This window comes from Phoca vitulina, unplaced genomic scaffold (assembly GCF_004348235.1).
Source record: "Phoca vitulina isolate PV1807 unplaced genomic scaffold, GSC_HSeal_1.0 scaffold117, whole genome shotgun sequence".
NCBI lineage: Eukaryota > Metazoa > Chordata > Mammalia > Carnivora > Phocidae > Phoca > Phoca vitulina.
In genome coordinates this window covers 31,944-42,726 of record NW_022589820.1, presented here as the reverse complement: position 1 = coordinate 42,726, position 10,783 = coordinate 31,944, and the positions used below count along the sequence as shown (strand labels likewise).

The 10,783-nt window shown below is 50.6% G+C and overlaps 1 protein-coding gene across 2 annotated transcripts in view; it reads left to right on the top strand.

Annotated features, from left to right (window-relative positions):
* Positions 1–10,783, top strand: part of DGCR2 (DiGeorge syndrome critical region gene 2) — an 83,043-nt gene that overhangs the window by 53,221 nt on the left and 19,039 nt on the right. For both annotated transcript variants that reach the window (XM_032398535.1, XM_032398534.1), the window contains 2 exons: positions 179–252; positions 7,467–7,643. In XM_032398535.1, coding sequence (XP_032254426.1) covers positions 179–252; positions 7,467–7,643 — 251 coding nt within the window. The remainder of the gene's footprint in view (positions 1–178; positions 253–7,466; positions 7,644–10,783) is intronic.

Genomic DNA, 10,783 nt, shown 5'->3' with positions numbered 1-10,783 from the left:
ATTGTTTAGACTTCTAATACATTTTATTAAAATTAAGTATCAAAACTTAAAAAATCATTACTGCTTTACAAGCTTGGTATTTGAAAGGTCACTATAACTCTAAGGTGTCCACATTCATACCCCGTCCATGGCTGTCTCCCTGCTGTGCTGAGGTCTGCTGCCTTTCACCCTCCTGCAGGCTGTGGGTCGGCTACCAGTATGTCATCGCCAGCCGGAACCGCTCCTTGGGTCGCTGGGAGGTAGCCTTCAAGGGTAAGTCTTTCTGGTCATTCAGAAGAGTTGTTGGGTTTGCAGTTGGGGTGGGGGGCATCATCCTGACTAGGAAGATATTGCTAGGGGCTCCCCACTTCCCCCCCACCCTCTCCCTAGCAGTGCCTAGTGCAGGGCTCATGGAGAGGAATGGGCCCCAGGCTGTGGGGAGCACCGTGATGATGGGCGGGCACCCCAAGGCCCTTCTTTCAGGCCCTGTGTGGGGCTAGAGCCTTCTCTGGAATCTGTGCTTCCTTCTCACTGGGCCATATTTCTAGACTGTCCATTTTCCCTTTAAGTGAACGCCTTTAATTGAGGTATAAAAATGAACATACAGAGTGTGCAGCTGACAGAGAGGGAGGGATAAGTCTTCTAGGATAGAGACAACTGAAGTAGAATCCGAACTGGAAGGAAAGCCATCAGGCGGATGGAATTAAAATAGATAAGAGTGTGTGTGTGTATGTACACGTGTGTTGCTTTAAGGATTTTATGCTGAGTTGCTTGGAAACGCCAACGTAACGTAAAGGAAGCATGTCTGGTGTGGGCAGCTGAGTCCTGCCCCCTGCCTGTCCCTGTCCCTCCCCTCCTGCCCCATTGCCCTGGCACTGGCATGTTTCACCCAGGCCCTGGATGTGGCCTTTCCACTTGCTGCCTGAGCTATGTTCCCGTGCCCTGTCCCCTTTTCAGGCCTTGCTTTGGGGCTGCTGTTTGGGCCTGTGGTTTGAGCTTGGGTCCTATTTTCCCCCAAACATGTCCCAGTCCCATTGTGGATGTCTTAAGTATCTCTGAGAAGGACAAGTGAGGAATGGTGGTCCCAGGGACCCCAGAATTTTGCTCTGTCCACCTCACTTTGGAGAATGAAGGGAATTGACCTCAGAGCCCACCTGTTTCCCAGCCTGAATGGCCTTGAGGCAGGCTGTGTTTTTACATAGAGTGGGTGAAGGCACAGACAGGATCAGTATTCAAAAGCCCCAGGCAGCTGGCTTCCCTGGAGAGAGGCAGGGTCTCACGGAACAGGGGTGCTAAGCCTGGCAGCTGGAAAGGGGCAGGGAGCAGAGATGGTGACTGCAGAGGCCCCAGCAGAGGGGCCACACCTACCAGTCTTTGCTCCTGCTTGGGAAGTCACCCCATTCTTGTGTCCTCCAAATATCCTATTGAAAGCATGTCCCATATTTGCAAACTTGGTCTTTCCGAAGAGTTGTGAGTGTAATGCGTAGATGTCCCACCGGAGTAGTAGATAAGTAAAGAGCTTTTGGGTTTCCAGGCCCAAATACCTTGCAAAGGGTAAATCTAGTAGTTCCTCATTGCCCTAATCACAGCCATTGGTGGTGAATCCTAGGCCTAGGCCAAGGCCCACTGCCCTGACCCCAGCAGAGCGCGCTGGCCTTCGGGATAGTATAGACACTCCTGGATACTGTTACCTTCTTGACATTGGCAGTTAAACAGAGAATACCCCAGTCTGCAGTGCATGATAGCATCTTCTGAGCTGGGGGGCATGGGACCGTCATCCCTGGCGAGAATGGCAGAGGCCCCGGGTAGGCTCTAATGGCCGTGCTTGTCTCTGTGGCAGCACTGGGGCATTTGGAGAGCAGTCATGAAAAATAAGTGTGTCGACACTGGCAGCAGTGGCTCAGTGTGCGAGGGACCCGAAGCAGGAGTGAGGCGCCCACACGGACGGTGCTGATGCCCTGATCTCCAGCAGCTCGGCGTGGGTGTGGGCGCAGCGTGGTGTTGGCTGCTTGTGCCCGCTTAAGTGAGACTTGGCAGTTCTGTTCCGGATTTAAATTAGTAGCCACAAAATGAATATGTGGCTAAAAAAGGTTCCTCTACTGCAGGATAACTGGCCGCAATACTTGACACAGCTCAACATCATTTGTTCTGGTTTTTTTGTATTTTGTCTTAGGTTTTTGTTTTTGTTTTGTTTTGTTTTGTTTTTGTTTTTTTTGAGAGGAAGAGAGAGTGGGGCGGGGGAGGGACAGAGGGAAAGGGAGAAACAGAATCTCAAGCAGGCTCCACGCCCAGTGCAGAGCCCGTCGTGGGGCTCCATCCCATGACCCTGAGATCATGACCTGAGCCAAATCCAAGAGTCAGACACTTAACTGACTGAGCCACCCGGGCACCCCTGTTCTGGGTTCAAAGAAATTAAAAGAAAAAAACATAAACTCACATGTAGCACATGAATTCTGATGCATCCTGGATTGGGAGGGGAGTTATAAAAACTTTAGGGCACAGTTAGGGAAGCTGAATCTGGATTTGTAGTAGAGGTTGACTCATGGATTTTCAGAGGTTTGACCGTAGTGTTGTGCTGTGGACGAACGTGTAGGGCGAGCTGCCATGATGCAGGACAGAGCTTCGTGGGAGTTCATTATCTTCTTCCCTCTGTTTTTGTGTCTGTTTGAAAGTGTTCATACCGAAAGCATCTTAAAAGGTTTGTGCTAAGGAACTCCAGCGTGGGAGAATCCTGAAAACACAGCCCCAGCAAACGAGCCGGTGGCAGAGCCCCCGCTTTTGCTTACGAAAGTCGCTGTTTGCGAGGTGCCACCTGCTTCAAGACTGGGGACCCGGCCGCCTGGCAAGTGGGCCCAGAGGTGGTGCATCACAAAGGCAGCGGGAAGTGGATTTAAGTCTTTTGTCATGAATGGCAAACTCGCCCCAAAGGAAAGACTGCGTAAGAATATGAGCGATGGTGGTAGGAAGCCACCACGAGAAGGTGTTTAAAACTATTCACTTCATTTACATCTTGTCCAGTGTTTTCCTGTGTGTTTTATAACGTGTTGTGTACCGGCACAGTGGTGCCCGCAGAGTATTATCCATATATACACACTTCTTATCCGTGTGTGCAGGCACCCCACTCCCCAGGTGCACTTTAAGTTTGGAGCTCTGCTTGTGAGAGCGCCTGCTCCCATGGCCTCTCCCCTTGGAGGGAGGCCCTGCCTCCGGCTTCTGTCTGCACAGCAGGTCAGCCCCACCCCAGGGTGCCGAGACCCTGACGTTGAGGTAGCACCCAGGGCCTGGCGTGCCCCGGAAGGTGGAGAGCTGCTGCCACCAGAGAACACGGGTGCCACTTTTATAACATTGGTGACCGAAGTTTGAAAAGAGATCTGTGTTCTCCAGACGGAATCATCCCCATTTTCCCGTAAGCCACTCCCCAGGGCCCCAACATCATTGTTGTTAACAGTGTCATTTCAGTTTCTGGTTATGATACATGATATTTATTTTAAAATACAAAAATGGAAGCATACTGCATGTTTGATGTGTCCACGTTGTGTAACTTGCTTATTTAAGACCTGCTCAGTCTGGCGTCTTGGCCCCCATTATCCCCCCATCTCAGCATGCCCACCTCTAGGGGCTCACTTCCGTCACAGGTGGGCTGAGGCCACACGTGCCACTTAGGAAGCCCTTTGTGGTCTCCATCTTCTTGGCCCTGGTGCCCACACCCGGGGAGTGTGACCCTCTTGTGTGCCCCCTGACCCGTCCTGATCTAGAATCTTCTGTCAGCAGTGAGGAAGGGGGCGGCGGGGGGAGGATCAGGGCTCAGGCAGGCCTAGAAGGCACAGTGCAGAGACCCTGTCCTCTGGGTGAGGAGACTGTCAAGCTGGAGTGGAGTCAGCTGGGGTCAGGCCACAGTTTTGCTGAAGGAAGGCAGCCCTGAGAGTGGGGTTGCTGCCTCCAGTAGAGGGGCATTTGGGAGGATCCCCATGGCCCCTTGTGGGCCCCAGGGCAGGCCCGTTCGGTGGGGACTGTGGTAGCATACAGGAAGGTGAGACCCTGCCTTGAGAGGCAGACAGCCTGCTGCAGGATGGGGGGTGCCGGCCGAGGAAATTCCGTGTTGTTGTACGTGGCCGTGTGTGGCCGGCTAAGGACAGCTCGTGTGCACAGGGAGCAGTTGCCGCCACCCCCACCCACCCCCATCTCCTCACACAGCTGTCTGAGGGTCCTCTATTTTTCCCCCTCCCACCCTCGTGGCTCCTTCTCTCAAGAAAGGCTACAGTAGCCTTTCCCTCTGCCCTCCCTCCAACGCCCCGCAGCCCTCCTCTCTAGCCACATGCCTCCTCTGCTGCTGCTGGAAGCCCTCCCTGGGATGCTCCTTCCCCAGGTCAGGGCTCGCTCCGGAGCAGGGCAAGGTAGCACAGCTGGCCTGGTCCTGGCTGGCGCCTGGGACGGCTCAGGGATTAGGCAGAGCCCACTGTGTCGAGCCGCCTGGACCACACGAACGATGGGGTTTATGGTGAACACCGGCTTCCCTTGATGAGCCTGGAATCGGGGTGCCCGGGGGCTCCTCTGGGCAGAAATGCCACACCCATGTGGCTGTAGCTTGCAGCTAGCAAAGGCCCACACCCTCTTGCCAGGTGGGAGAGTGCTCGGGAAGTCTGGCCTGGATGCCCCCAGACTCCGCTGAGCTGTCCCCTTCTCTTGCCGCTGGTGTGTCATGCTGTGTTGCTGTAATAAATCTTAGCCATGACTACAGCTAGAAGCTGGGCCCCTTGAGTCCTTCTAGCAAAGCAGCACGCCTGTGTGTGGTGTGGGACTCCCAACACAAGCCTTGTCACCCCTCCCCTCCATTCTCTGCTCCCGAGGCACTGTTCCAAGGTCTGCCTTCATCTCCATGTGCCAGCTTTCTCTTTACCTAGAACAGCCATGACCTTCCAACATCACATACACTTCACTCACTGGGTCTCTTAGTCATCTGTTTCCAGTCCCTCCCCCCGCCCTGATTTGAGCTCTGCAAGGCAAGGCCTGGTGTACCCTGAGTGCCTGTTTACAGGATGGGGCCTGTGGGCATTTGTTAAGTCAGTGGGGGAGATGATTAGGAGGCTCTGTTAGATGCCTGGGGCTGCCCTAACAGAGTACCACAAACTTCTGGCTTAACACAAGTTTATTTTCTCACAGTTCTGGGGACAGATCCAGAATCAAGGTGTCAGCAGGGTTGCCCTCCCTCCAGAGGCTCCAGGAGAGTTCTTCCTTTGCCAGTGCATAGTGGCTCCTGGCGGTCCTTGGCTTGTGACAGCCACACTCCAGGCTCTGCTCATTTTCCACATGTTCCTCTGTGTCTTCTCCCTTGTTGTAAGGATACTGGTCCTTGGATTTAGGACCCACCCCAAATCCCAGATGATTTAATCTCGAGAGCAAAATAAGGTCACATTCTTAGGTTCCAGGTTCCATGAATTTTGGGGGGATGCTCCTCAACCCACTGCAGAAGCTAATTGAAGACCACACTGAGTGTGTTGGGGTTTTAGCTGCTGGCAGAGAAAGAATGGCTCCATTTTTGGGAAAATAGAGTATGAGGTGCCATAGAGAGGGCACATAAGATGAAGGCTTGAAAGGAGCTAAGTTTGGCAAAGAGGAAGTGATCTTCTTAGTCATTGGTTTCAAGAAACTGCAGCCCACATGGCCTCAGGGTAAATAGGGCTTCTGACCAGCACAGAGCGAGGAGGCCCAGGTAGTCCCAGGTAGTCCCGTGGGCACCAGCGGGTGGGAGGAGCTCGCTCCACTCTGCCCTCCCTGTGCCCTCCGTCTGTGCATGGCTTGCTGGGGCCTGAGCCACCCTTACCCCACCCTACCCTCCACTCTCAGCTTGGCTCAGGTAGGTTCCACGCAGCTGTGGGCAGGACAGGGGGTGGGGACCAGGTGCAAGGACTCTACCCTGAGAGGTCATTTGTGGTCTTGGTCAGAGTTTTGCAGTTATGCACTGACATCGTGCTCTGGGCTGGTGACTAGACTCAGGGCTAAAGACTTTTTTTTTTTTTTTTTTAAGATTTATTTATTTTAGAACATGAGCAGGAGGGGCAGAGGGAGAGGGAGAGAGAATCTCAAGCGGACGCCACACTGAGTGCAGAGCCTGATATGGGGCTCAGTCCCAGTACCCTGAGATCATGACCTGAGCTGAAACCAAGAGTTGGATGCCCAACCAGGTGCCCCTGAAGACTTGTTTGTTTTTTATAAAGGACAGGATGAATCTATTCCATTTTCAGCCCATGAGACAAGAAGCCAAATAGTGAAGAAAACAGTTTTTAAGAAGGGAGGCATCTCCCATCTGAAGGAGAAGAAGAGGGCACACAAGGGTTCCAGGAGACCTCATTGGGGAACAGGGGCTGGATGACACTGTGCTCATGGCAGGGCCCACTCTTAGCATTGGAGGCAGTCTCCCCAAATGGTGTAAGAAGACCCCCCACCCCTGCCCTCCCTCCACGGTCCTCCTGTGAGTCTGACCACTGGGCCCCCGTATCCCCTAGCAGGTGTGCACTGACATTGACTGTGCCTCTCGGCTGGCGACTGGGCTTCTATCCCATCATGCTTCGCCAGAGTCCATCTTCCTGCCCTTGTCAGGGAGCTGGGAGGCCATGTTCCCAGTGTCTAAAGGATGAGGCCCCCCACTCCAGACTCGCTGGCTCTTTAAAACTGACCTCCATGCTTAGTATTGGGAGGAAATAGAATTCAAAAGGCATGCATGGGAATGCCTTGTTGCTGTCAAAGGGTAAACCGCATTGTCATCTTAATAAAATGAGGGTATCTCCGGTGACCCGCGTCCGGGTTAGCCTCAAGGCATCTTTTGGTGGTCCAGTGTCGGAGGGTTCTCTGAGGTAGAGAGTGGGCTCTGGGAGCTGGCTGTGCTGTGCCCCAGATATGGCCAGAGTCCCACCTCCTGGGACATTGCAGAAGAGAGGCTTAGAGGTTCCTGGCCCCCTCTCCCTGCACTCCGGCACCCCCACTCTGGCCTGCTAGGGCAGGACGATTTCTGATTGCCTGGTCCCCAGCTTGGAAGGCAGAAGTTCAGTGAGTGACAGAGTCTCCCTGGAGCTGGGGCTTTCCAGTTCACCCGGCCAGCTGATACCCCTGCTGGGCTGTCGGAGCCACGATTCTGTCGGAGTTGTGTCCCCCTGCATGTGTGGTGGGTGCCTTTTTGAGCCCTTCTCCATTTACCAGTTGATACCCTGTTGTAAGAGAGGATCCCCCGCCCTTGTTTATTTGTTGTTTATCTATAGGAGCTCAGACATTTTAATCCACTATGTTCTGGCCCGTTACTTTATTCTTCGTGTTGCCCAGAGCAGTGCTCATGGGAACTAAGGGAGGCTGTGAATGAATGCCGTAACTGCAGTGTGCACCGAGCACGTGGCGGCCCACAAGCCGTTTGACTGATGGTCTGGTTTGGGGGGGTCTTGGTCCCCATGAGGACTGCACATGATTGGTATGTTGACAGCATGTGATTTTCCCCCCAGGTTCCTCAGAGGTGTTCCTGCCCCCAGACCCCATCTTCGCGTCGGCCATGTCGGAAAGCGACAGCGTGTTCTGCGCCCAGCTCCAGTGCTTCCATTTCCCCACCCTCCGCCACCACGACCTGCACAGCTGGCATGCCGAGAACTGCTACGAGAAGTCTTCGTTTCTCTGTAAAAGAAGTAAGCCACCGTGGCCGTGACTCCTAGGGAGCTGTAAGGAAGTGCTTCTCATGAGTACATGAATACGGCTCTCTGATTTCCGGACCTTGGTGTCAACCTTGAGTAGCCTTTGACCTCACGGTGCACCAAGGCAGACCCCTGTATCGCGGTGGGGCGGCAGGAGCTCCTTGCCTGGCTCACACCCGTCTCTGAACGCACACCGCTACCGTGGGGGGAGGGCAAGAGCTGGGCAGCAGTCCATGTCTGTGAGCCCTCGTTCCTCTTTCCCAGGATAGAAGTGGTAATTCCTGCCCTCCACACCTCGTTGTTGTTCGGAGATTAAATGAGAATGGTGACGGAGGACTTGCCACATCTTGTGGTGTCTTGGAGCCTCTGACTCCTCTGGTCACCCACCTGCACTCTCCTTGGATCTTTCCAAGACTGCCCACTCTGCATCTGGACTGCTCCCCCAGCTCCGTCTGTGATCCTTCCCTGTCCCTCTGCCCGCTCCCTCGCTCATATTCCACATTGAGGCCTCCTCTGGCTTCAGGGACACACAGTGTGTTGTCCTTATTGAGGGCAGGGACCCTCGTCCAGGCCCCTCTGCGGTGGGAGGAGGGATGAATTGCACCCAGAGGCAGCATGTAAGGCAGGCTGGGTGGCAGCCGATGGTCTGAGCGCCATTAATTTGGACCATCATTCCCTTCCCTCCTGATGGGTCATTCATCAGGGGTTCATAGATGTTTGAGCCTATTTCTGGACTCCATTCTGACCCTTGGCTGTTTGTCAGTCCTGTGCTGATACCACACCGTCTTTACAGGAGCTTTGGGATACATCCTCTCGGCCGGTGCTGGGCTTCCCTGCCTTGCTCTTGCCCGGGCTGTTGCTGACTCTCAACATTTTTTTCTCACCTGAATTTTAGGATCCGTTTTCTGAGCTCCATTATTAGAACGCTTACCTCGGTGGATTCTGCTAGGTTTTCTATTTATGCATTTTTGTGTCTTCTTTCAAATCTTTGACTTTTTATTTCTTTACGTTTTTTTCCCCTGGTGTTCCTTTACTTGCTAAGGGCTCAGTGTAGTGTTGATTAGAAGTGCTGGTAGTGAGCATAATCTTATCTTCCTAGCCTCAAAGGGAAAGCTTTCAGTGTTTCAGCGTTAAATATGGCACTTTAAGATTGAGAAAATACAGGATGCCTGGGTGGCTCAGTCGTTAAGCGTCTGCCTTCGGCTCAGGTCATGATCTCAGGGTCCTGGGATTGAGCCCCACATCGGGCTCCTTGCTCAGCAGGGAACCTGCTTCTCCGTCTGCCTGCCACTCCCTCTCCTTGTGCTTTCTCTCTCTCTCTCTCTGACAAATAAAAAAATCTTAAAAAAAAAAAAAAGATTGAGAAAATACCTTTTTGAGGTTAAGGAAGGACCTTTCCATTCCTACTTTGCTGGGAATTTCTACATTACAAAAATGTAAATGCTTTTTTGCACTTATTGGGATCATGTGGCTTTTTTTCTTTACTGATTTATATTACTATTTTGCTTATATGATTTTATTTATCATTTACTTTTTTACATTAGTAGATCTCTGATATTAAATCATCCTCAGGGTTTTTTGCATATATATTGCTGGCTTTGCTTGGCTGATATTTTATTTAGGATTTTTGAAACTCTTTAAAGAAATGAGCTTGTCCTAGGGGCGCCTAGGTGGCTCAGTCATTAAGCGTCTGCCTTTAGCTCAGGTCATGATCCCAGGGTCCTGGGATTGAGCCCCACGTCGGGCTCCCTGCTCCGCGGGAAGCCTGCTTCTCCCTCTCCAACTCCTCATGCTTGTGTTCCCTCTCTTGCTGTGTCTCTCTCTGTCACATAAATAAATAAAATCTTAAAAAAAAAAAAAAGAAAGAAATGAGCTTGTCCTGTTATGGTCCTTTTCTTTGCTTTCCTTGATTAGTTTTTGTATCACATTTATATTCGATTTATGAAATGAGTTGGGAAGTGTCTAAGTCACTTTGCACTAGTTGGGGATGATCTTGTCCTTGAGTGTTTAGTAGACCATACCCTATAGAACTATCTGGGCCTGGGAGGCGGGGGACTTTGTAACTTGTTATTTAGATACACAGTTGATACTCGAACAACATGGGTTTAAATCCACTTACATGTGGATTTTTTCAGTAAATACAGTACCCTGTTGTGAATGTATTTTCTTTTCCTTATGATTTTCTTAATACTTTTTCTCTAGCTTATTGTAAGAATACAGTATATAATACATATCAAATACAAAATATGTGTTAATTGACTGTTCATGTTATCTGTTATCAGTTACTGTTTGGGTCAACAGTAGACTATTAGTAGTTACATTTTTGGGGAGTCAACAGTTATACATGGATTTTCAACTATGCAGAGGTCAGCGCCCTTAACCCTTGCATCGTTCAAGGGTCCACTGTAATTTCAAACTTAGGGAAGAGTTGTGGTAATGGTATAAAGAACTTCCTCTCATATACCCCCTACACAGATTCACCAATTATTTGTATTTTGCCACATTTGCTTATCATTTTTTCTCCGCATATTTATTCTGATCCATTTGAGAGTAAATTGAAGATATTGTACTCTAGAGGCCTAAATATTTGGTGTGTTTCCTAAGAACCAGGACACAGTCTTACATAACCACAATTATGAAAATCAGGACATTTAACATGAGTGTAGTGCTAAACAGTAATCTGCAATTTGTTATGACAGTTTTGTCAGTTGTTTCAATAATACACCTTATAGCTATTTTTTTTTCCTGGTCCAGGATCCAGTCCAGAATCATACATTGCATTTAGTTGCAGTGTTTCTTTTTCCTTTTTGTCTTTTAGTTTGAGTAATTTCTATTGACGTGTTTTACTAATTCTTGACTTAGCTTTGTTGAGTCTGCTTATGAGCCCATTGATGGCATTTTTCACCTGTTTGGTTTTGACATTTTGTGTGTTTTTCATTTCTAGCATTTCTATTAGATTCTTTTTATTTATTTATTTTATTTTAAAAAAAAGATTTTATTTATTTCTCAGAGAGAGAGAGAGAGAGAGCACAAGCAGGGGGAGGGGCAGAGGGAGAAGGAGAAGCAGACTCCCTGCTGAGCAGAGAACCCCACACCGGGGCTTGATGCCAGGACCCCTGAGATCATGACCTGAG